The sequence below is a fragment of the Lolium perenne genome, chromosome 7 (assembly GCF_019359855.2).
Source record: "Lolium perenne isolate Kyuss_39 chromosome 7, Kyuss_2.0, whole genome shotgun sequence".
Lineage (NCBI taxonomy): Eukaryota > Viridiplantae > Streptophyta > Magnoliopsida > Poales > Poaceae > Lolium > Lolium perenne.
The window spans coordinates 235,682,399-235,708,073 of NC_067250.2; the positions used below are offsets into that span (position 1 = coordinate 235,682,399).

The 25,675-nt window shown below is 40.8% G+C and overlaps 4 protein-coding genes and 1 long non-coding RNA gene across 5 annotated transcripts; 4 read left to right on the forward strand and 1 right to left on the reverse strand.

Moving 5' to 3' along the window:
* Positions 1-8,253: 8,253 nt before the first annotated feature.
* On the forward strand, positions 8,254-14,720 carry LOC139833875 (uncharacterized). Its single transcript, XM_071824239.1, has 6 exons — positions 8,254-8,509; positions 12,401-12,496; positions 12,622-13,169; positions 13,294-13,467; positions 13,568-13,633; positions 13,730-14,720. Exons 1-6 carry the CDS (start codon positions 8,254-8,256, stop codon positions 14,699-14,701), a joined length of 2,112 nt encoding a protein of 703 aa, XP_071680340.1. The 3' UTR covers positions 14,702-14,720.
* Positions 14,721-14,899: 179 nt separating this feature from the next.
* LOC139833876 (uncharacterized) lies at positions 14,900-16,696 on the forward strand. Its single transcript, XM_071824240.1, has 3 exons — positions 14,900-15,493; positions 15,651-15,818; positions 15,930-16,696. The coding sequence occupies exons 1-3, from the start codon at positions 14,900-14,902 to the stop codon at positions 16,620-16,622; spliced, it is 1,455 nt and encodes a 484-aa protein (XP_071680341.1). The 3' UTR covers positions 16,623-16,696.
* Positions 16,697-21,556: 4,860 nt separating this feature from the next.
* On the reverse strand, positions 21,557-22,186 carry LOC139833229 (uncharacterized). The gene is made up of 3 exons (XR_011748610.1): positions 22,115-22,186; positions 21,868-22,046; positions 21,557-21,653 (listed from the first exon to the last, which is right to left on the reverse strand). It is a non-coding gene; the product is annotated as an uncharacterized lncRNA (long non-coding RNA).
* Positions 22,187-23,403: 1,217 nt separating this feature from the next.
* On the forward strand, positions 23,404-24,021 carry LOC139833877 (uncharacterized). The gene has a single exon (XM_071824241.1). The coding sequence runs from the start codon at positions 23,404-23,406 to the stop codon at positions 24,019-24,021; it is 618 nt and encodes a 205-aa protein (XP_071680342.1).
* Positions 24,022-24,785: 764 nt separating this feature from the next.
* LOC127315512 (3'-5' exonuclease-like) lies at positions 24,786-25,403 on the forward strand. Its single transcript, XM_051345995.2, has one exon. It carries the CDS (start codon positions 24,786-24,788, stop codon positions 25,401-25,403), a length of 618 nt encoding a protein of 205 aa, XP_051201955.2.
* The last annotated feature ends 272 nt before the right edge of the window (positions 25,404-25,675 follow it).

Here is a 25,675-nt window from a genome sequence, read left to right on the forward strand (position 1 = left end):
AACATGGAAAAGTAGAAGCATTAGGGGGACCGTTGTCCTCTTCAGGCGCGAAACTAGGCGCGAGGATGTCTTCATTGTATGATTGCCTAATCCGGGTGGCGGCCCTAGAAGGCCTCCCGGTGCTGGTTGTCCCCTTCTTGAACAACTCCCCAAAGCTAAACTTCTTCATAGCTTCTCTGAAATTTTCAACAAATGACATAAAAATTTGGTTTGGTGACATATAATTGAGGGAAACTACCATAGGAACTTGCTAGAGTACTAATCATGCATCAAAACTAGTTTCTACCACTTAGAACAAGCATGCAAGCTCACTAAACATGTTACCTACAACAGCAAAATATTCAAGATATACTCAACCAAACGAAATTCTACTTGGATGGGTGGAGGAGTCACATACCGAACAGCAAATGTGCCAAATTTCAGACAGAAATCTAGGCTGAGCAAAGAGATCGAAAAATCTGGAGCTCTGGAGCAAAAATGCGAGTGAGAGGAACTTGGTGTCGATTTCTTCGGGAGAGAGAAGAGTCTGGGAGGAAGAGATGGCAAAGTGGGGCAGAGGGGGACCCACACCACATGGCGGCGCGGCCACCTCCTTGGCCGCGCCGGCCTGTGGTCTGGTGCCCTCTGGTGCCCCACAGGTCATCCTCTGGTGCTCCCAGGTGCCTCGTGGAAAAATAGGACCAACGGTATAATTTTTGTGAATTTTTGAAAACTTTGAAAAACGCACATTTCTGGGTATTTAGTTTATTATTACTGGCCAGGAAATTTTTTGAAATCTTCGAATAACTCAAGAACTTTGCAAATTAAAAATGCTACAGCAACTAGAGCAAGTGGAGGAAGAAAGATATGTTGTTTACCTCTCTATGCATATAAAAAGTATCCGTTAACAAGGTTGATCAAGTCTTGTCACCAAATAAATTTTACATAGCATAAGAAGAAATAAACCTCAAATCAATCATGTTACCTTGAATTGTATTGATATGGATCCAATCATGAGAGTTTGATATTCTTCCTTAGGCTCATATATAGGACAATCAATAGTTCCCACTTTGATAGTTCTCACATTAGAAATAGTATTAACTCCACACGCTTTCTCGATCCTCTTGGGAAAATAAACGGTATGCTCCCTATCATCAACATTGAAAGTAACCTTTCCTTTATTGCAATCAATAACAGCCCCTGCGGTGTTAAGAAAAGGTCTCCCAAGAATAATAGACATATTATCATCTTCAGGCATTTCCAACACAACAAAATCAGTTAATATCAAGCGATTAGTAGTAACTTGAACAGGAACATTCTCACATATACCAACAGGAATAGCAGTAGATTTATCAGCCATTTGCAAAGATATATCAGTAGGTATCAACTTATCTAGATAAAGTCTCTTATAAAGAGAAAAAGGCATAACACTAACACCGGCTCCCAAGTCACATAGAGCAGTTTTAACATAATTATTCTTGATAGAACAAGGAATAGTAGGTATACCAGGTCGCCCAACTTCTTTGGAATTTTGCCATTGAAAGAGTAATTAGCAAGCATAGTGGAAATTTCCTCATTGGGGATTTTCCTTTTGTTAGTAACAATATCTTTCATATACTTTGAATAAGGAGGCAATTTAATCGCATCAGTCAAAGGGATTTGCAAGAATAAAGGTTTCATCCAATCGCAAAATTTATTATAGTGTTCTTCTTCCTTTGATTTTAGTTTCTTAGCAGGAAAAGGCATTTGCTTTTGCACCCAAGGTTCTCTTTCATTACCATGTTTCTCAGCAATAAAGTCTTCTTTAGTGTACTTTTTATTTTTAGCATGCTTTTCGGGTTCTTCTTCAACCTCTTCTTTATCAGAGTATCATTCTTAACATTATCATTATCATTATCATGTTCATTACCACTTTCAGTTTCAGCATCATAAATAGAAATACTATTAGGATCATTAACAGGTTCAGAGGATTCTACAACATTTTTATGTTTCTTCTTCTTTTTCTTCCTAGAATGAGCACTAGGTTCAATGCGTTGAGAATCTTGTTCAATTCTTTTGGGATGCCCTTCAGGATATAGAGGATCCTGGGTAGAGACACCGCCTCTAGTTGTTACTTCATAAGCATGTTTCTCTTTAGAATTATTCCCTAACAAGTCATTTTGCACTTTAGTGAGTTGATCAATTTGAGTTTGAATCATTTGAAAATGTTTAACAAGCATCTTAACATCATTGGAGGTTCTCTCCACAATATCATGCAATTCACTAATAGCTTGAGAATTTTCCATTAAATGATTCTCTACTCTCATATTAAAATTTTCTTGCTTAACAATATAATTATCAAACTCATCTAAGCATTGTGCAGGAGGCTTTGAATACGGAATATCCTCCCTAGTAAAGCGTTGAAGGGAATTTACCTCAATCATGGATGAAGGGGGAATTATCTCACATATATCTTCAATAGGAGGTAGATTCTTCACATCTTCAGATTTAATACCTTTCTCCTTGAGAGACTTCTTGGCTTCCCTCATATCTTCATCATTCAATTCAATTAAACCCCTCTTCTTCAATATTGGAGTTGGAGTTGGTTCAGGCGTAGTCCATTCATCATGATTCCGGCTTATTTTAGCCAATAATTCTTCAGCGTCATCCGGAGTTCTTTTCCTGAAAACACAACCAGCACAACTATCCAGGTATGCCCTAGACTCAATGGTTAGTCCACTATAAAATATATCAAGTAAATCATGCTTTTCAGATCATGCTCAGGCCGAGCTCTAATAAGAGAGCAGAATCTCGACCAAGCCTCAGGCAATTTCTCTTCATCTTCCTGATTAAAATTATAAATTCTCTGCAAAGCAATATATTGAGCACTAGCAGGAAAGTATTTGCGGAAGAAAACATCAAGCAATTCTTTCGGACTTTTAATAGAATTTGGTGGCAAATTATTATACCAAGTTTTAGCGTCATCCTTTAATGAGAATGGAAATATTTTAGCAACAAAGTAAGTACGCATCTTAACATCATCGAGAAAACAAGCTACTAAGAGTAGATAACTCAGTCATGTGTTCAACAGCACTTTCTTTTTCAGTACCACAAAAGGGTGTTTTCTCAACAATAGCTATATGAGATAGATCAAGAGAAAAATCATAATCTTTATCCCTAATGTTTATAGGAGATGTGGCAAACTTAGGATCAGAGACAGCTTTATATCTAACGACATGTTCTCAAGCAACTTTTTAATTTTTCTTGCATCAGTAGTAGCATTGCATTTTTCAATAAAATCATCATTAAGCTCCACATAATCTTCCTCAGGATCATCACTAAAATAACCAAGTTCAGGTGAACTAACGGGTGTAGTAGCATTAGGAGTTTCAGTATTTTCAATTTGTCTAGACCTAGCAATTGTAGCATCTAGAAAAGATCCCAATGAACCACTATCATCAAGCACAGCAGAAGCATTATCAATATTATGAGAGTGTTCAGATTCAGCAGATGTACCCACATGCGAAGCATGTGGCGGTGAAACTAAGTTTATCAATCACAGATGGTGAATCAAGTGCGGCGGAGGTATTCGTAATTGTACCTTTTCTTGTAGTGGATGGTAATATGGTGATCTTAGTATCGCGAGGTTTACCCATGATGGAGAATTTGCAGCGAACAATATTAATCCAAGTGAACTTCCAAATAAAGCTATGCTCCCCGGCAACGGCGCCAGAAAATAGTCTTGATGACCCACAAGTATAGGGGATCGCAACAGTCTTCGAGGGAAGTAAAACCCAATTTATTGATTCGACACAAGGGGAGACAAAGAACACTTGGAAGCCTTAACAACGGAGTTGTCAATTCAGTTGCACCTGGAAACAGACTTGCTCGCAAGAGTTTATCAGTAGTAACAGTTTTATAGCAGTAGCAATAGTGAAATAACAGCAGCAGAGTAACAGAGACAGCAGTAGTGATTTTAGTAAACAGCAGGATTAAAATACTGTAGGCACGGGGACGGATGACGGGCGTTGCATGGATGAGAGAAACTCATGTAACAATCATAGCAGGGCATTTGCAGATAATAATAAAACGGTGTGCAAGTACAAAGCAATCAATAGGCATGTGTTCCATATATAGTCGTGCGTGCTCGCAATGAGAAACTTGCACAACATCTTTTGTCCTACCAGCCGGTGGCAGCCGGGCCTCAAGGGAAACTACTGGATATTAAGGTACTCCTTTTAATAGAGTACCGGAGCAAAGCATTAACACTCCGTGAACACATGTGATCCTCACATCGCTACCATTCCCTCCGGTTGTCCCGATTTCTGTCACTTCAAGGCCATCGGTTCCGGACAGCGACATGTGTATACAACTTATAGGTAAGACCATAAACAATGATTATCTTCATGAAACAATAACATGTTCAGATCTGAGATCATGGCACTCGGGCCCTAGTGACAAGCATTAAGCATAACAAGTTGCAACAATATCATCAAAGTACCAATAACGGACACTAGGCACTATGCCCTAACAATCTTATGCTATTACATGACCAATCTCATCCAATCCCTACCATCCCCTTCGGCCTACAGCGGGGGAATTACTCACACATGGATGGGGGAAACATGGCTGGTTGATGTAGAGGCGTTGGCGGTGATGGTGGCGATGATCTCCTCCAATTCCCCGTCCCGGCGGAGTGCCAGAACGGAGACTTCTGGCTCCCGCGACGGAGTTTCGCGATGTGGCGGCGTTCTGGAGGGTTTCTGGCGACTTCGACTTCTCCCCTGGTGTTTTTAGGTCGAGGCGAATAAGTAGTCCGAAGGAGGGCGTCGGAGGCCGGCCGAGGGGGCCACACCACAGGGCCGCGCGGGCCCCCCCTGGGCCGCGCCACCCTATGGTGTGGGGCCCTCGGGCCTCCACTTCAATTGCCCTTCTGGCTCCGTTAGTTTCCTGGGAAAATAGGGCCTTCTGCATAAATTCCGAGGTTTTTCCCGAAAGTTGGATTTCTGCACAAAAACGAGACACCAGAGCAGTTCTGCTGAAAACAGCGTTAGTCCGTGTTAGTTGTATCCAAAATACACAAATTAGAGGCAAAACAATAGCAAAAGTGTTCGGGAAAGTAGATACGTTTTGGACGTATCAAGGAGCTGACGGCGGCGCTGGTTGAATGGGAGAGGACGGCGGTAGTTGCTAGGGGACATGGCAGCATTGGTTGAAGTGGGAGGAGACGACGCATGTTCGACGGGATGCGGCGGTGGCGTTTTCGATGGGAGCTGGTAGCGCTGATTGCAGGGAAGGCGATGGCAGCCAGGGGCGCCAGAAGGTGTGTCTCGCGGGCAACTTCCATGGAGGCGCGAATCAGAATCTCATCGGAGAGCCAGCGCAGATCTCGTTGTTGGGGCCGGCAAAGAGGAACCGGCGGTGGCGGAAGCTCCCTGTCCGGCGGCGCGAGATGTGTGCGTCGGTCGCGGAGGATGTGGGGACACGGCGGTGCGGGATCTATCGGCAGCAGGGTATATGGGGGCGGTGGAAAGGATCTGCGCCGACGGCGACGGTCGGCGGCAGGAGGCGGTGAGGTCGTGGAGAAAATGGGTGGATGGGATTTCGTTCGGGGTTAGGAGATGGCCGGTCAGTTTTTCTCCGTGTTAATCGCCTCCTTATAGGCGCATGGTGCTCAAAATAATATTTTGAGCACTGGTTTCAGAATAGTGCATCCCTATATATATATATATATATATATATATATATATATATATATATATATATATATATATATATATACTAACTGAATGCCCGTGCGTTGCTACGGTCTTTCAAAAGATTTCTCTGTCATATATTAAATTTAATGCATATACGAATAACAGTGAGTAAAAAATATAACCTCCTAAAATATTTAAAAGTACACTCTATAAAAAAAATTCTTAAAAAAGGTTTCAATTCAACATGATATGCATAGAACGCATATGCATATATAAATTTGAATATCCAACTCAATATGTAACTTCTTTGATTTGTAAAACTCGGTTAGTATTCAATCTGTAACATCGACATAATCGATCTGTGATCCATAGGAATGAAACATATATATTGAAATAAAACATTGAACATGTAACTTCTTTGATTTGATGATGTAGCACATTTCACCAGGTGGGTGATTATGGTCTTGATCTGTGAGATCTTGGCCTCGCAGGCGGCCAGTGTCATTGTAGCCAAAGTCAAACGCGAGGAGGTCACCTATGTTGGCGAGTGAGTCGAGCCTCTCTGCATGGTATGCAAACTTATACTACTACAATTATAAGTAAGAGTGTACACTTATAGTACGTACTCGATCTTTAGATTTTGGCCAACACTTACACTTAATGTGGTTTTCCTTGTGATGCCAAGGAGGTAGAGGCACAGTTGATTATCCTCCTCATCATTCATGGTGACCCTCTCACGCAGCATCCGATGTCACCGAGACCTTGAAGAAAAATTATAGTAAGCCTGGGATATGTTGTATCAGAAACCAGAGATGCTGGATTGGCTCACCTGCCAGATTTTGTAGACCGGATTCCAGTATGGAGACGACCAACTATTGGCAGGCAGGGAGGTGCGGCCAAGTTTAGCAAGATGGGAGGCTCACCAGCCAGATTTTGTAGATCGGATTCCAGTATGGAGACGACCAACTATCGGCCAGCAGGGGTGCGGCCAAGTTTAGCAAGTTGGTATGTGTATTTTTGTTTCTTCGTGGAAATCATGCGAGAGTCCACCATAGAGGCGTGAGTGTGCACGTTCACCTCCACTACTGCTCATAACCAGCTAAATTCCGCCGGTACCTGTGATTACGCCCGCCACCGTTGGCGCTGGGCACGACGCTGGATGGACGCATCCGCAGCAGAGGCCACGACGGAGGCAAGCGTGAGCAGAGTGCCGTGGAATATCCTCCAGCCCGCCGAACGTGGTTTACAGTGTCAGCACGCTAGATGTTCGTGTTCATCGGGAGCAGCATAACCATGGCTGCCGCCGTCGCGGGATCTCCAAATTGATTAGGTATCTTCCGCTGACATCTCACGTTATCTTCGATGGCTGAGGCGACGGCGTGTAAGGACTAATGAGAAGATTTTATGGTTTGGAATTGATTCGCCCGTACATAATTAGCAGGTTCTCCTAAAACTCAGACTCCAGGGACGTACGCCTGTTGGACTCTTGGATATGGCTGGCTCCTGGAGGTGACCTAGGAAGGCTCATGCACGGGAAGACGAGCAAACAGCGGACAGTTTTTTTCAATACGGAGCAGCGGACGGTTTTTTTCAATACGGCCGGGTTTTATTATCGACAAAGGATGAGGCAGGAAATACGACGGAACGCATCTGGTTTTATTGACGTACGAACGATCTTTTTACGTACGGACACCTCGGTTTGCAAACTAATAGTAAAGATATATATATATATATATATATATATATATATATATATATATATATATATATATATATATATATATATGCAAAATAGTAGACTACCATGGTGGCTAGCTATGCACGTTCATCTACCCGTTGGATTGGCTATAGGGAGCATGAGATGCAAGAGCAGGAGCATGGAAATTCTAACAGACTTTCCTAACTCCGTTGCATCAAGTGTATTTATATTGTCATCCATTTCCCCTTTACATGTCAGTCCCAACCTTCGTGGTCCATTCAAAATGCAAATCAAAGTGTATACACCGTCCCATACACAGTCCCATACACAGGTTGTTTGGAGCATGATTTTCAAAAATTGAATCCACAACAATTTCTGCAATACACTTTAAAATACGAAGATGTTGTACAATGCAACTCGGATGTAAGTTTCTGCATCTTTACAAGTAAAAAGGGACGCCAAAGTAATTGCACAACATTTCCTATTACAATAGTAGCTAGACCGATTCCACCATCAAATCTTATCCATGGTTGTTTATATGGCATGCACTTCGCATGATCAGTTTTAAGGTTCATATGATATGCAGGTTCGACGGTCTTATCTATTTTTGGCTACATCAGCGACGGCGATATCGTCGAGCTCGAGGTTTCTCGGCAGCGCGGGGACCTTCGAGGCATGCGCCAAGTTCTGCTACAACACCATCAGCACACACAAGCTCGTCCTGCTCCGGTGTGCAGCCGCCCACCGCGGAAAGCTCGGGACGAGCTCGACTCCTCTCTCGCTTCCTCCACCTTTGGAAGGACAAAACTCACCGTGCTCCGTTGCGAGGAGCTCGGCCTCACCCCTTGCCGCGTGCATGCCCTTGACGTACTCATCTCCTGACCTAATGTCGCCGCCATGCCCGCCACCACCCCTGCAAGGAAAAACAGGGGCGTTCTTGAGGCATACGGCCTCAGGTCCTCCGGCCAGGCGGCGGATGGTTCCGCGAGCCTTGTGTGCGGTCTCTCCCTGGCTGGTTGGAGCGGGCGGGGGGCTCTGCCAGCGGCGGCGGTTGGTAGGCAGTTGGAGGCGCTCTACTCCGTGGCCGTCGTACAGTTCAAGGGCAGCGGTGGCACCAAGGACAATGCCGCGACCTCCGCGCGGGCACCGTGCTGTACGTGATGCGCGTCGCTCGGCCACATGGACGCGCGCCGCGAGCTCGGGCACTTGCATACAGGACGGCTACAGCGTGCGCCGCTCACTACTCGACGGCGCCGTTTCCAAATGAAACGACGAGTTCCATATTTTGTCCCATGGCATCCTTTTCTATTTCCTCGAATGGCCAAACACAGAAACTAGCAGCGGACGTGGTGTTCATATGCTATCAGTTGCAATTTGCATGGTTCATATGCATGAATCACTGTTTTGCCTATTTCGCTGGCAGGTGAAACGTTCAGTAAAATGTCTTTTTCAGTTGCAATTTGCATGGTCCATATTTATGATCACTGTTTTATCTATGTCATTTGTCGATCCAGCTTGGTGAGCAATTTCAGATGCAGTTTCGCCTTTGAGGTTTAAATCCTGCTACTTTCATTTGACAGTCTCAAATGAATGTCAGGTCGAACGGACGATCTAGACGTACTTTCAACAGTACTTGCTCATGCTTACTGTGTCCATTTCTTTGTTCCAGCTAGCAACAACAGGCAGATTTAGCATGACAAAACGAATGCCAGGTTTAGCATAGTTGTTTCAAACGCATTTCCAACGCAAATAACTAAGCAATTCTACCTAAAATACAGTAATTTTAGCATATCAAAATTGGAGACGAGAACAACACTTGGTATGGTCTGCATATGGTCGTTTGAATCTTGTTTGCTATCGAGGTTGCTACACTTCGTATGGTCGTTTGAATCTTGTTTGAGGTGCAATGGCAGGCGTTTTCTTGTGTAGCATGAGTTATGCAGATTAAATTACAAATCATATGCATATGCCAATACCTACGCTGCACCTGCACAGTCTGTAATTTTGAACGGAATTTCATCTGTACTACAATGTATGTTGCAAGTATACTATCCTTGATACAGCTAGCAAACCAGCCAGCATCTAACGTCTTCAAAAGGTGTTGTTCTATTGTAATTTTGAACGGATTTTCATCTGTACTACAATGCATGTTGCACTTACACTGTATTTGGTACAGCTAGCACACCAGCTAGTATCTAACGTTTTCAAACGGGGCTGTAGCAGCCGTTAGCTGATTCCATTGCCAGCCATAAGAATCTTCATCCCTTGAATTTTTTGCTCACTATATCCAATGGCCAAGAGGAGGTGCATAGCTAGCCACCATGGTAGCAAATCCGCGTCGATATATATATATATATATATATATATATATATATATATATATATATATATATATATATATATATATATAGGTCTGCTATTCTCGAACCGGTTCGAGAATAACTATTCTCGAACCCTTTCTGAACTTCCTAACTTATCGCATGCGAACTTCCCGTGAGTCTTCATATTTTCTCGTCCCACGTCCCGCTCGCGTCCCGCTCCCGCGCGCGTGTGAACTTCCTACGAGACAGCGAACCGTTACGTGTCCCACCTCCCGCTCGCTACCCACCTCCTCCGTGCTCGCTCCCCACCCCTCCCTGCTCGCTCCCGAGCTCTTCCATGGCGATTTCCTCCCTGCTCGCTCCCGAGGTCTTCCCTGGCGTTTTCCTCCCTGCTCGCTCCCGAGCTCCTCCCTGGCGATTTCCTCCCTTGCTCGCTCCCGAGCTCCTCCCTTTTACTCGATGCGTTTCTTAGAAGTTCGGCGACGGTGGCGGCTCATCTCCGTGCTCGTGCCCGACGCTCCATCGACGAATTTGTTCTCCACTGGTGCATCGCAGATCGTTGATGTCTGCGGCACAGTTTCTTCTATGCTATCCGGACATTGCTCTTATCTTTTTTATCTTGATCTGCAGATTTGTTTTTTCAGATGGCCGTCGCACAGCTTCGGCGTTCTGCTACGTGAAATCCTCGAGGTTGATGGCTCCGCCGTTATATTCTCGCGCTTTGTTTGTCTTCGGTAATGGTATTGGGTCTCTCTCCCCTGTAGGATTTTTGTTTTGATAGGTTTTGCTTTGATCCTTATCCACGAATTTTGTTTTCACAGATCTATGTTCTTTTGCTTAGTTCGGTATTTTTGCCTATGCTTGTGTAGTTATGTTTTTCCTCAGATGATGCAGTGATGACGCGGTGGTGTTCATGCTTTACACTTTGATGTAGTAACAGAATCCAGATAATGCTTGTTATCTGTGGGTTTTTTCGTAGCTTACAAGTCTCTGCTCTGTTTTTCATTACCAGCAGTGCATGTTTGTTGGTATTATAACAAATGAACTTCTTTAATTTTATGATGTGAACTACCGGAATGCATGAACTTTGTCAATTGCATGTTTGATTTTCATCTTTCAGATAAGTTGTGGCCTCCATTTCACATGTAAATCCACATCGAGCATGTATGTATATATCTGTTTGTAAGTTGTGAACTTCCCTTTAATGTAGTATCCAATTTTTTCTATTATTGTTTTTCCATTCATACGCATGTTTTTATCTTTTTTTATCTGAAATCTGAAAATGAACTGCTGTTACTTTATTACGTGAACTGCTGTCAGTTTACTTTTGGTATTCTTTTTCTTTAACTCCATGTATAAATTAACCAGTGTTAATTTATTTTGTTCTTGTACCATTAAAGGGGGGGGTTGGGGGGGGGACCCCCCCCCCCATACTAGGAAATGAATAAAAGGTTTTTTAATAAATGTTTAAAATATAGTGTAATACATTTTTTTAAGATTGGTGAACTCCTTGCGTTTACAGAAGTGCACTCCGTAATTGTGGTGGGGAACTCCTACCCGCTATATTAGGGAATCAATTAATGTTTTTAAAATATACCCAAATACCCTTTTTCAAGATGAGTGAACTCCTGACGTTTTTTTCAAGTGAACTTCGTAATGGTTGTGGGGACAGTGCGGGTGTGACCCTCCCATCCTATATTTTTTCTTTCTTTTTTTAGACAAAGTGAATCGCAGTCGCAGTTAAATGTGAACTTCCTGTTTGTTTATATCTTACTGACAAAGGTAACGTTTCAGTGTTTTTTTTTATTGTTGCCTCCTTTTTTTTTTAATATAAATCTGGTGCAGTTATTTCTCAACTCCTCTTTTTACTCCTCTTGTCTGCGGCTTCTCCTTCGCACTCCCCACTTCCCCCACTCGCAGGCGGACATCCCGAAACTGCTACATCCTCTCTGCAATGGCGGCGGCGCTCTAGGTAACTGCTGCTCCCGATTCGTTTGCTATCCCCCGTCCCCTGTTGATATTCCTTCGTTCTACTCGAAATCCACCATTTCCCCTTTGGTCTAAACCCTAGGTTCGCTGCAGTTTGCTCTTCCTCGCCGTCTTCGGTGTTTGCCGGCGATATTTCCCCGTTCGGCCGGCGGTTGGAACTCCGGCGCTACTCTGATTCTCCTTCGCGGTGGTTCTAGTTCGTCCCAGACGGGCTGGTCGGCTTCAATTTTTGGTTTGGGAGTCCGTTCCTCTGTTTATTTCTCTGTGAGTGATGGATAAGGATGCTTCGAATGGTGGTGGAGGTTTGTTTTTCGGATTTGTATTTTTACTACCCATAAATTCATGCTTTATTCTTGCGTTGTCAAAAATGAAATATCCATGTTTTTGTTCTGTCCTATGACTGGTCCATTTTTTTTTTGTTCTAGGGTTTGCTTTTCTGTAGGCTTTTTTTCTGTGTTATAATTCCCCGTGGTCACCATTTTAGGATTTCTATCTTTTTATCTGTGTTTCTGTATAGCACATGTTATGAACTACTTGTCATTTAATTGAACTCACTGTATTAATTATGTTCATTCTTCCTATGTATAATGTTTATTTTTCATGTACAGGCTGTTTTTTAAAAAAAGTGAATCATGAAATTAACATTTTGCTGCACATAGGAAGTATAAGTCTGAACATGAATTTTTTTCCTATGTTTCTGACATTGAATTTGTTTGTTTTTTTGTATTTTTTAGGGAAGGTATTTGATCATGTTGATGATTCTGGTGATGCTGTGTTTTCTGGTTTGGGGAATTTATCTTCTAATATGACAGATGATGCCGATGAGTCAGGTTAGGAACATACATATGTGAACCTCACTAACATTTTCTAGTGAACTTCCTTTTCCTGCAATCCATACAAGCTTTCTTGATTACATTTTTACTCTTTTTCTGTGTTATTTGTTTGTGTTATGCAGCTGACAAGACTATAAGAGAATCTCTGGATTTGCTGAACCAGGATTTTGCTGCATATTCTGCTGACAGTTTACCGCGTTTCTTAGATCCCCCAGCATTTGATAGGACTCCTGCTGTTGAGAAGGGTAACATGGGCAGCCCTGTTTTTGATTATACTCCTCTGCGGCAAGTTCTTGAGTCTGAAACAGTTGAAGCTACACCTGTGATGGAAGAAACTCAATCTCAGTCTGTGGCTGGTACTCAAATAGTTACTCAGGATTATATGGTTGAAGAACAGCTTGCGAAGGAAAAGGAGAGACAAGCTGCTAAATTAGCTCAGCACCAGGAGAAATTGACTACATATTACCGGAAATACCCTGCGAAAGCAAAGTCTGTTAAGGGTAATGCTGTTGTCAATGATGTTCCTCCTAAAGTGAGGAAAGAAAGGGTTGTTTGCAGGAAGATAAAAGAGAATTCACCTCTGGGGAAAGCTGCTGCTGCCCAGCCCAGAGATCCTTTGCATCAGACATACGCCCCAGGTGCCACTCAAGAAGATGTTGCTGCTGACAAGGTTTATTTCTTTTTATGTTCTTATTTTGTTTATTCTGTTAAATTCCTTTTTTGTTCACTTTTACATATGTGTACCATTGTGAACTTCTCTATTTTTTTTAAATAAATCTGCTGCTTCTGTCCAGGCTAGAAATCCTGTGCGGCGCAGCCCTCGTGTTGCTGCTACTGTCCAGCCCACTGTTGCTTCGGAACGAGTTTCATCTCCTGGGAAATCACGTCTGGGTCGCCGTAAACGTAAGATTGATGTCGATGAGACATATGTCCCAGATTCCACTGAAGATGGTGTTGCTGCTGGCAAGGTTATTTTTGTTTCTTCATTTTTACATAATTCTTCCACTGTGAACTTCTTTGTTTATTGAATCTGAACTCTTCCCTTTTTATGCATCTCATTTTATGTAGTGCAATGCTAAGAAGAGTCGTACAGAATTGGTTAGCGATGAATCAGACTTTGAAGCTCCTGCCAAGGTTAGTGTAGTGTGAACTTCTGTGTTCATGTTGGTGTGAACTTCCTATTTCTCATTAATTTTTTTGTGGTTTTTAAATGTTTTTTTTCTATACCAGGGGAAGAAAGTTGGTAGGAAGCCAGGTCCTTCTAAACCTGTTGTTTTGGAAGGTGATTCGAAGAAAGTTCTGAAAAGGCCGACAAAGAAAACCATGGCTAGGAAGAGGAAGGCAGATGAAGATCTTGATGGTGAGAAGACACGTTTTCAGCAAACTGTTCGCTGTTCTCTCGGTGAAGTTCGTTCGGCTGCAGCAATGTTAAAACAGCAACACAGATTGAAGGTTGAGCAAGCTGGTTTTGGCTGTGTTTTTCAGTGGGTCCTGGAGGGTAACGTATCACGTGTTCTCATGTGTTATTTGATGAAGACTATTGACACTTCTACCATGAAGTTGGCTTGTGGATCTGGCAGAGTTCTAGAGGTTAATAGAGACACTGTTCATCAGGTGTTTGGTTTTCCTATAGGAGGCGATACTCCTATACTGCCTGCAGAATCTGGACATGACGAGTCATTGGCTCTTTTGAAACAAGAGCTTGGGTTCGAAAGCAATGCTAGTATTGAGCCTAAAGATCTGCGTCAATTGTTATCTGATCTTGTTGAAGACCCCGAGAAGGAAGATTTGGCTGTTAAGGTCTTCTTTGCCATTCTTTTTAGCAAGCTCATATGTCCTGGTTCAGCTACCCGTGTCGGTAGGGAAGCTGCAATGCTTGTGAACATGGATTATGATAAGATGGCAAAGATGGATTATTGCCAGCTTGTTGTTGATGAGTTGAAACGAGCTGCTACTAAATATCAAGACCCTGATATCCCTCAGGCTGGGTTAGAAGGGTGTGCTGTTATCCCCACTGTTATGTATCTTGACAGCATCTTTCTACCACCACATTCTGTCATGCATACTCTAACTCCTCGCGCAAACTTTCTGCATGAGAAACCTCTGAAGGCTATTTACAAAATGGACATTCAAAAGAATGGTGGACCAGAGTTGATGAAGTACAAGTTTGGCAGAATTGTGGTTAGTTTTTTCAAACTGTAACCCTTTTTTTATGTGGCATCTGATCTTCATACTACGTCGCATGTGAACTTCCTTATGTCTTTTTTTTAATGTTTTATGTGGCATATGAGGTTTACTTTTTATATCCAAGTGAACTTACATAGTTTTGTATATTTTTTTTTTACTTTTTATGTATCATCTGAACTTCATAATATCTGCTAAGTGAACTCCTGTATTACAATGCAGTGGAAAGGCCGCAACCAAATTGCTTATTCATATCGGTATCGTGTTGAAGATTTAATTGTCAATCTTAATGAGGGCACCCATCGTAGTGAGCCTGATGCTGGTAATGCCAATGAACATCCTGCTGGAGGTCATTGCGAGATTCCAATTTCGCAAATTGCTAATGTCAAGACGAAAGACAATCACCAGTCTGCTTCAACTAGTGCTGGGATGCCTTCTGCTGGTGTTATTGATCAGATTGGATCACTGTTGCAGAAAGTTGAGTATCTCTCTCGTACGATTCCGACTACAGCTGATCGTCTGAAACAATTTCAAGGTCGGCTTGCTGATGGTAATTTCCCCAGTGTTGAAGCACTGGATGAGCAGTCAAAGCGTGAAACATCGCTCCTTGATAGCTTGAGGGGGGCTTTGTCTCTAATGCGCACAGGTTTTCTTGATTTTGGTATGAATCAGGACTCTTTGTGCAAGCAGTTTGAGAGCCGTGCAAATGTATCAGGCAATAATAGTGTTGAAAGTAATGTTCAGAAGAATATTTCTTCTTCTGTTGAAGATGTTGATGCAGGACTTGGTCAGTCAGCTGCTGAAGCTGAGGTATAATTAGTCATTCTTGAACTTATGTCCATCCCTTTTTATGTGAACTTCCTTTTTTATCTCTTGTTTTGTGTTACTACACATATGTGAACTTCTTTGTTTTTTCATGTGAACTTCCTTACCTTTTTCTTTTTTGTTATCCTCTTATTTTTTGCAGGAAGATGCTAGGATTGCTGAGGAAAATGCACCTCAGAATTCAGGAGATGGTGATCATGCACCTGTGAATGATGGGTTTGTTCGTCCGCCAACCCCTCAATGTCCTCCAGCTTTTGCTGGTGATCATGTTGAAGATGCAGTTTTTGATAAATCACCTCCTTTAGCTGAGGTATTTTTTATTTTTTTTTATAGTTGGGCTTTTGTTTTGTTTTTTGTTTGTGTGTATATGGACTACTCCATCTTCTACATCTGAACTTCTGTTTTTTTATTTGTTTGGTAGGTAAATGAAAAGTGTGTTGAGAAGGATGGTCTTCCAGATGACAGTGATGACAATTCATCTGTTGATCGTTATTATGTCAAGCATAATTTTGTACATCCGGCAACCCCTGTAACTCCTCCTTTAGATGACAGTGATGGTAATTCTGGTGGTGCCGGTGACAAAGTTGCTGATCATTATTCTGAGTTAGACTCTGTTGGAAAGGGGAATTTATTTCCCGAGATAGTTGCACATTCTGATGGAGACAAAGATGCTGAACACCATGTTGAAGATTGTGCAGTTACTGGAAAAGGTTTCTCAATTCCTGAAGATCTTGTAACATGTCAGGATGGAAATGATGCGAAGGATGCTGCCCAACTACCTGGCATTGGTGCAGTTGTTTCCGAAACATGTGCTGAGGCTGCTGATGATGTTGGTGTATTACCAGCTGCTATGGATTGTAAGTCTGTTGTTGCGCATGGTCGTGAGGAAGTAGGTGTTGCTGCTGCACGGGGAGAACTGCCGGGTACTGAAGCCAATATAGAGCGCAGCACTGGTGCTGATGATGATGACAATAATGAGTTTCAGGCTGGAGATAACCATGGACGCGATGCATCTGATTCGATTGAGCAGTCGAGCTCATTCTTTGAAGAATCAACAGATGACTTGAGCGCTTCTATTGAAGAATCCCCGCAAGACTTAGGCAAGGATATCTGAATGGGGAACATACAGTTCTCCTACCCCACACACCCTCCCCTAATGCTAGCCCGCCTTTTTATTCTTTATGTTTACTCCTCATATATCTCTATCTAAAACCTTTTTCCCTTTTTTTTTTGGTTTTTTATGGGGGGAGGGGTGTGGTGGGGTGCTTTTGTATATGTATTTTGTTTTTCGCTGTTTGGCATCATGTTCCATGTAAGACACTTCCTAATGCTATGTAATGCGGCATGAGTTCATGTCGTAGTTTTCATTTTCTGCATGTATATGACTGACCGGGGGGGAGCGATATCGTGTGTGTGTATTTTTTTGATGGTAGCCTTCATTGATGAACTGTGGGTCTTCTGGACATTCCAGTTTCTGCACCACGTTCTTGAATATGTGAACTTCTGGAATATCATCATCTGAACTTCCTTTTTTGTTCTTACATTTTTGTCTGTGTTTCCTTATTTTTTGCAGACTCGAGTTTATGTTCGACGCCTCCACTGTCTCTTCAACCTATGATGATTAAAATCAAAGAAGTATATGAAAGCGTTTGCAAGTTGAGGAAAGATCCCATAAGAAGGTTCTATCTGTTTTTTAGGCTTTTTTCTTTTTTTGTTGTTTTGTTTTTTATTTTTTTATTAAATTTTTGTTTTGTCCTCTAATTTTTGTGTTTTTTTCTGCAGTAAGAAGACCCTTTTCATGAATGATCAATGTGATTGCACGATCGGACAAATTGCTGAAGCTTTTAAACCCAACGGGTTTCTTTGTTCTCTAACTGTTTCTGTTGGAACATACTTGCTTGGTCAGAAGTACAAGAATTCTGATAAAATGGTGGTGCCATACAATTGTTCTGTAAGTTATTTCTCCGTTCTTTTTATCATTTTTTAGTTTTTTTTTGTTAATGTAGGTGCTTATTTTTTTCCTCCTTTATGTTTTTAACCTTCTTTGTGTTTCATTGTCATGTTTGCAGAGGCAGATATTTGAAAGAAATCTGAGTTCTCGGCTTGTTCGTAATATTTTCAGCGTCGATGCTCCGGAACGTTTGGACCACAAGAAAGTGGTAATGTTGTTTGTTGTCTTTTTTCTTCTTTTCTATACATCTGAACTTCACTAATTATGGCATGTGGACTTCCTACCTTTTTTCCCTCCCCTGTTGTACATGTTACTAAAATAACTCAGTAGTAAAGTTAAATGTGATTTCTTATTTGGGGAAATAGTCTACCTTTCATACTTCTAACCTGTCCTTTTTTATTTTTATCATTTTAATGGCAGATTCTTTTTGGATGTTTTGATCCTCCTGATCCATGTGCACCACACGTTCCTGGTCACTTCTGTGTTGTTGCTTTGAACCTTGAGAAAGAGCGTTTTGAATTGCTTGATTCGTTACGCGATATAAATGATCCAGATGGTAAGAAGCTGTTACATACAATGGCATCTGGTATCAAGAAGTTATGGTCGTTAGCAGGGAATTCAAAGGGTGATCATTTTCATCCAAAATCCATCGACCACTTCAAGCTTCACTATGTTAATTCTCCAAGACAGGCAACTGCGTAAGCGTTTTTTTCCCCTTTCTCTTGTTTTGCTCTTTATTCTGTATACATTGACTACAGGGTTTTTTTTTAATTAATACAATTGTTTTCTTCTTATTCTTATTCTTTGTTGTGTGTTTTTTTTTTTGCAGCCATGATTGCGGGTTCTTCATGCTACAGATCCTCCAGTCTTATGATGGGGAAAGCATGTGCTTGTTCAGTCAAAAAGATATTCTAAACAACAGGATGACCATGTTATATAGCTGGTGACAGGTGGAGATTTCAATATCGACACGAAAGATGTTTTAGGTGTTGATCCTGGTATGATTTTTACTTTTTCGCAAAATATATCGCTGGCTATGCTCTATAACACATGTTTTTTTTGGACTGCACTGTTTTTGTTTCTTTTTTGTTTTTTGATTCAGAAGTGAACTTCCTGGTTTTGTATTCTTTTCATGCAGGTCCATCTCTTGGTATCGAGGAAGATAATTTCTCACTTTTCGAGACTCGATCATTCACACCGAAGTTCAGATTATCCCCGAAGAGAATTTTGATAGTCTTGTAAGCAAGTCAAAGAAGATTATCCAGAGGCTGCATTCCAATACCGTAAAATCTTCTAGGAATAAGGTTCACGACACTGCAGAGAAGGGGAAGGCTGATGTAGTTTTGCTCGACGACGATGATGATTCGATGACTTTGTCACTCAGCTTGGTAAGAAGCTTCATCGCGAAGCCCATTACAAAGGATGTTCGGCGCTGTTCTCCGACTAGCGGTGATGATTTTGAAACTCGAAGCCCGAGCAGTCTAGTGCTAAAAATCTGGTTCTTTCGAATAAAAGGCCTACTAAATTGTCCAATAAGTTCAGGGAAGAAGTCCCAAACTTTGTACCATATGTGTTTCCTCATTTATCCAAGGCCAAGCAGATGATGGAGTTAATTCTAAGCAAGGAGTACATCAAAGCTCATGGAAGGTATGTTTTTCGTTTACTACTTAGTTAGTTTTTTTTTGTGGCATATGAACTTCATATACTGTGCTGAGTGAACTTCTCTAGGTCTTTTTATTTTTTTATATGCTAAGTGAACTTCCCTAGTCTTATATATATATATTTTCTCTTTTTTAATGTGTGTGCAGTGTCCCCCTGGTGAAGTTCTGCAATGATTTTGATGATCCTGTTTTAGTTGATGCCAAGTACATGTATAAACTGTTTGGCCGCTGTGAAATGTTGGAATCCGACATGATGGATCATATCATCAGTTACTGGAAGGATGATCCAGGGATGAAATATATTTTTCAATCTGGCTCTCGTGTTTTGATGTCACCTCATACTATCCCTGTAGGTTTTTTCAAACATTGAAAATTAATTTTTTCAGATATACCTTTGTATGCATATACTTACTTTGTATAGTTTTCCTTTTTTTTGGTTGTGTTTTTCCTTTTGTGTGTTTTGTGCAGTACTTGCTTGATTTTGCGCCATTCAAGCTAAGGGACAGCAATGGTAATCCATTACCGAGACAACCTTTTGATGTGAGGTCTGCTGCTAAAATGTTCAAGCGTTATGTTCGGCCTAATGAAAATTTGCTGAAAGCAAAGTTGGTATGCTTTTTAATCTGAACCTCTTCATATTTGCTGTAGTGAACTCCCTTTGTTTTTTTTTTTTTGTTTTCACGTGCGTACTTCCTTTTTGTTAATTTCGGTTGTTGCTGAACAGATCATCATCCCTCATTTCATGGATGATCATCACTCTGTTTATGTTATGAACAAGTACACTGGTACGTTGGACATCCTTGACACTAGGAGGTATACTGGTCTGGCACATACTTCAAGGAGTCGGCACCATGAGGATCGTGTTGAGATTGTACGTGATTTTCTTTTCATTTTTTATTTTATTTACTTTTTCACTGCTATCATTTTTACTTTTTTTATGTGAACTCATTTGTTAATATAATGTGAACTTCCCAGCTTTTTTCTTTTTATGTGTACTACTGCAACCATTCAAACTTTTTTGTCTGTACTGATATGTTTTTACAATATGAACTTCCTAGCTATTTTTTATATTTATTTAAACTGCTGAAACCATCTGACTGTGTGTGTTAATTTGATATGTTAGTACACTGTGAACTTCCCAGCTTTTTATATGTTTTTTAAACTGCTAAAACTATATGTAGTGTGTGTGAACTGATATATCAGTACTATGTGAACTTCCCAGCTTTTTCTTCCTTTTTTGTTTTTAAACTGCTGAAACCATTCACTTTTTGTTTTTTTTGTTTTTGCAGATTAATAGGATGGTGGCCTTGTTAAAACAGGTGTATGGTGTTGCAGAATTTAACAAATATAATGGTAATATACAGTGGGATGTTGTTGCTGACAGGTGTTCATATCCAAAGACTCCGGCACAAGGTGCTAATGAGTGTGGCTTCTATGCTCTAAGAATTTGTGCTACATACGGTGGTGATAAGATTGCTGATAATATAAAAAACCAGGATGTAAGTGTAGTGCTGTGTTTTTTTCGCTGTATAGCTTTTTTGTCTTATTTTTTACTGTTTTTCATATGATTTTTTTTGCATTCCTGATTGTCTACCAGCGGCGTGTTGAGGATTGGAAAGCTGAGTACATGTATCAGCTCCTATTTCATCCCAAGAATGAAATTCTGGCGGAGCAGTGGCCTAGTATGTTGAAAGATCTCATGCTGCTTATTGGTCTAGGTTCGTAGACAACCCAGCGATCATTGGGATCTGCATGATGATGATCTGATTCAATTTCTTCGCAATTAGTAGTTGATAGGATATTCAACATTTTTATTTTTGTTGTTTTATTGAACTGAACTTCTCATTATGTGATTGAATTCAGGATACAGATGTAATTAGTGAGGATATGGTCTTTCTTTTTTCAAAACAGCAAGCTGTACAAAATATGTGCTGTTTTTTTTTTGTTATTAGTGAACTTCTCTGTCATCACAGTGTAAAAGTATTCCCATATCCATTCGTTTTTCCCAATGCAAACTGTACTATTTTTTATTCCCGTATATTCAGAAATGATTTTTCATGTAGGAACTTCTGTGAACATAAACTTGCTAATCTTTTTTTCATTTATAAGCGAACTTCGTACTCACTCTATGTGAACTTCTTCATAAGCATTCTTATTACATCAACAATACTGAAACACAACCATAATTTGTTCTCGGGGTGCTGATACAAAACATAAGGTTCAATAAAGTAAACTGGTACATAATTTTATTTTCATAGTAAGTTTTTCAGACTCAGTTGCTAAGACATGTCACGAAGCAGCCGAGTTCTCTTGTTCCGTCGTAGAAGCAGAACATGCAGATATCTCCATCTTTTATTTCTGCACCCATGACTACATCTGGCCAATTTGTTGTCATCACTGCATTTCCAGTTGCAATTTTGTTTATCCTTACCCGTGTACCAACCCAGGCATTTGTGTTGGAGGTTATTGGAATTGTTGTTGGCTCCGTTAGATAATTCTTTAGGTGTTCTTCAGTGTATTCCTTATCGAAAGTCTGCATGAAAACACATGAAAGTGAATATCATATCCATGTTCAGTGTATTCTGTAAGTGAACTTCACAGTTTCTTTTATCTGGACTTCAGTAAACATTTAAATATCGGAAGACTGTAATAAAGTTAGTAATACATGTTGGTTCAGCCAAAACATCATATGTAATACAGTTAGTGTACGAAAATAAAGTTTTGTAAGTTGGCGTCTTTGGTATTACCATTTTGCCTCTCGTGATGTTGTTCGTTGTCTTCCCCATCTTGCATACATAATATGGGATTGTTGGCTTGTAGTCAAGTACTTGCCTTTTGAGATGATCCAGATTTTCCTTGGTCATTTCAACTTCATTTCCGAAGTGACAGTGCTTGTCAAAGATTTCAAATCCATGAATAGTTGGACCTGCATAAAAAATAAGCACATTTTTAGTTCCATAAAGTATTTTTGAAAGCATTTCTATCTTTTTTTACCTCTTTTACAGGTCTCTTCATCGCTTTCGCTGTCGCTGAGGATGACGTACGATGGACCAGCAGCCATTCCTGTCACAATATTCCAGCATAAAACATTTTTTGTACTAACAGGACCTCATCACTTTTTTGAACTGAACTTCCACTTCTAGTCTGCATTTTGTGTTGTCTACATTTTAAACTCCAACTTCTTTTATTATATATTTTTTAAGTTTCCCAATCACAGTATACTAATGCCGGCTGGATACATGTTTGTAGATTTTAAAACCCTCCAACTTATTTTAGTTTTTGTATATTGTTTTCCATTTATTTTCACAAGTGAGCTTCTCGGGAGTTCTTATCTGAACTCCTCTTCTTGTTCATTAGTGTCTATTCCACCCCCCCCCCACCCTCTGCCTAACATGTTTTTATTTGATTTTTTTGATAGATCTATCGTATGCAAACCATTTTTTAAGTAATCTCTAAGGTATTTATTTTGTTAAGTTGTTAGATCTTGTTTTTTATACTAGTCTAGATTCAAAACCACGGCCATGAAGGATGAAAGAGAGGAAGATCCACGGCGATTCAATGAGTAGATGGGATGGGGATGGGTTAGACGCACCTTCTTTTTGTTAGGTAATCCCTTCGCTTTTCTGATGCTGGATTACTTTTCTGTAGATCTTGCTAGAATTCTCTTCTTCTTCTTCTTTTTCTCTGTTCTTTGTTCTCCCTTTGCTCTTCCTTCGACTCCTTCTCCGTGGGATGTTTCTTCCGGCGGAACACCAGGCAGTGGTTGACTTTTTTTTTGCGCCGAGTGGTGGTTTTTAGTGGGTTGGGCGTGGTTTGGTGGGTGGGGGGTGGTTGGTTGGTGTGGAACAGCTTTTTATTTTTTCAGTGTTTTTACTCTGTGCGAACGTCTGCACTGTTATCACGTGAACTTCTTTGTAGTCTTTTTATGCTTTTTTGTTTTGTGCTTGCACGTGAGCTCACAACTGGCCCCGGATAAGATCCTTTTTTGTTTGTTATCCCGCAGGATTTTTTTGTTTTTTTGTGGTTATCTCTCGGCTGTTTCTGTTTTGTTTTATTGGATATGTATTGGTTTGTTCCCTGAATTTGTGGATCACGACGTCTCCTGTTACATTTCTGGAACTATAAATACATGTCTTTTTCCCTCTGTGTTTCGGTGCATATCAATCACCGATTCTTCTCCCTTTCCTTTTTCTTTTTCTGTGCGTTTTCTCTGTTTCACCGATTGCATGGCAAACCCTCCTTTTTCCCACGAGTACACATTCCCCTGCCATGGCACAACCACTATGAAGGTCCTGTACACAAACGCAGCAGCTAGTGTTGAGGAGTGGCTCACCAATGCTGAAGCTTCCCTAGATTCTTCTGCTAGGAAGATTGTTGGTCTTGATGTTGAGTATGATAAACTCAGTGGAACCTATTTCAATCCGGCGAAAGGAGCTGTGATCCAGCTATGTGTTGGCACTGATGTTCTTGTGTACCACATATGCCATGCTGATGAGAGGAGTGAAAAGTTGTATGATTTCTTTTATGGCTATAGGTACACTTTTGCTGGGTTTTGCGTCGCAGAAGACCGCACCATTCTGTCACGTTCAAAGTACTATGTTCATAATGTGAAGGATATCCAGGCAATATGGAGAGATCCGGACAATAGGAAGAGAACTCAAGGTTTGAAGGATGTTGCTGGAGCTATTATAGATCCAATCTATTTTGAGATGAAGGATGGTTTTGGAAGGGCAGAGCACAGGATGTGGGCTGATCCGCCGCCTCTACCGCCTAAGCATTTGGAATATGCTGCACGGGATGCATATGCCACGTATGAGGTTTTTCGGAGGCTGGATGTGTTTGAGAGGGGCTTCTTCTCCTTATTCAAACATCCCGAGAAGAAGCGTGGCAGGGATTGGTGAAGATTTTAGTTTTGTAGGGACATTTTTATTTTTATTTTTTCTATGATCAGATTGTAATCGTTTAATTTACCTACACTTTCTTTTAGGTTTTATGTTTAAGAGAACTCCTTAGTTGGTTAGATCTGAACTTCGCAGTCATAATTTTCTCTTTTTACTTTGTGTTTCCCTTCCCTTTTATTCATTTTATAATACAATGAAGATGTCCCTATTTTACTGTTTTTGCAATCCTATATGTTGTCTGTTCATTTTTTTAACAATTCAGTACCTTTCACGTATGAATAGTATGTGAGAACTTCGCAGCTGTTGATATCTGAACTCCTTTTTTCTTGCATGTGTGTTCCTGTTTAATTTTTATACGAACTTTTTTTTCACACCGTCATACATAGTGAACTTCGCGGATAATCGGCTGTGAACTTCCTGCTGTTTTTTTTAATCAACATTTTTACGTGAAAAACTGCCTAGCAGTTGAATTACGCGGATAAGGTCATTTTTGTTTCTGTTATCCCGCAGAATTTTTGTTTGCTTGTTATCTCCATCGGCTGTTCGATTTATTTGTTTTGGTTATATCCTTGTTGTTTCCTGAATTCGTGGATCACGACGTGTTTGTTACATCTCAATCTATAAATACAGGTCTTTTCTTTTTCTGGCTCGGTGCACGTGAATTACCAATTGCTTCTTCTTTCTTTTCTTCTGTCCACCGATTTTGCATGGCAAACGCTCCTTTTTCCCACGAGTACACATTCCCCTGCCATGGCACAACCACTATGAAGGTTCTGTACACGAATTCAGCAGCTAGTGTTGAGGAGTGGATCACCAATGCTGAAGGTTCCCTCGATTATTCTGCTAGGAAGATTGTTGGTCTTGATGTTGAGTATGACAAACTCAGTGGTACCTATTTCAATCCGAAGAAAGCTGCTGTGATCCAGCTATGTGTTGGCACCGATGTTCTTGTGTACCACATATGCCATGCTGATGAGAGGAGTGAAAGTTTGGTTGAGTTTCTTCATGGCTTTAGGTACATTTTTGCTGGTTTTTGCACCACAGAAGACTGCAAAGTTCTCTCACGTTCAAATCTCTATGTTCATAATCTGAAGGATATCCAGGAAATATGGAGAGATCCGGACAAAAAGAAGAAACTTCAAGGCCTGAAGGATGTTGCTGGAGCTATTATAGATCCAATCTATTTTGAGATGAAGGATGGTTTTGGAAGGGCAGAGCACAGGATGTGGGCTAATCCGCCGCCTCTACCGCCTAAGCATTTGGAATATGCTGCACGGGATGCATATGCAACCTACGAGGTTTATCGAAGGCTGGATTTGTTTGAGAGGGGCTTCTTCTCCTTATTCAAACATCCCGAGAAGAAGCGTGGCAGGGATTGGTGAAGATTTTAGTTTTGTAGGGACATTTTTATTTTTATTTTTTCTATGATCAGATTGTAATCGTTTAATTTCCCCTACATTTTTTCTTTTTTTAGGTTTTATGTTTAAGAGAACTCCTTAGTTGGCTAGATCTGAACTTCGCAGTCATAATTTTCTCTTTTACTTTGTGTTTCCCTTCCCTTTTATTCATTTTTATAATACAATGAAGATGTCCCTATTTTACTGTTTTTTGCAATCCTATATGTTGTCTGTTCATTTTTTTAACAATTCAGTAC

Coding starts and splice junctions, on each gene's coding strand:
- LOC139833875 (XM_071824239.1), top strand. CDS start 8,254: ATGCCCGCCACCACCCCTGCAAGGAAAAACAGGGGCGTTCTTGAGGCA. Junction 8,510..12,400: donor CTCCGCGCGGGCACCGTGCT/GTACGTGATGCG, acceptor TGTATTTTTTAG/GGAAGGTATTTGATCATGTT. Junction 13,170..13,293: donor AAGATGTTGCTGCTGACAAG/GTTTATTTCTTT, acceptor GCTTCTGTCCAG/GCTAGAAATCCTGTGCGGCG.
- LOC139833876 (XM_071824240.1), top strand. CDS start 14,900: ATGCAGTGGAAAGGCCGCAACCAAATTGCTTATTCATATCGGTATCGT. Junction 15,494..15,650: donor AGTCAGCTGCTGAAGCTGAG/GTATAATTAGTC, acceptor TATTTTTTGCAG/GAAGATGCTAGGATTGCTGA. Junction 15,819..15,929: donor AATCACCTCCTTTAGCTGAG/GTATTTTTTATT, acceptor TTTGTTTGGTAG/GTAAATGAAAAGTGTGTTGA.
- LOC139833877 (XM_071824241.1), top strand. CDS start 23,404: ATGAAGGTCCTGTACACAAACGCAGCAGCTAGTGTTGAGGAGTGGCTC.
- LOC127315512 (XM_051345995.2), top strand. CDS start 24,786: ATGAAGGTTCTGTACACGAATTCAGCAGCTAGTGTTGAGGAGTGGATC.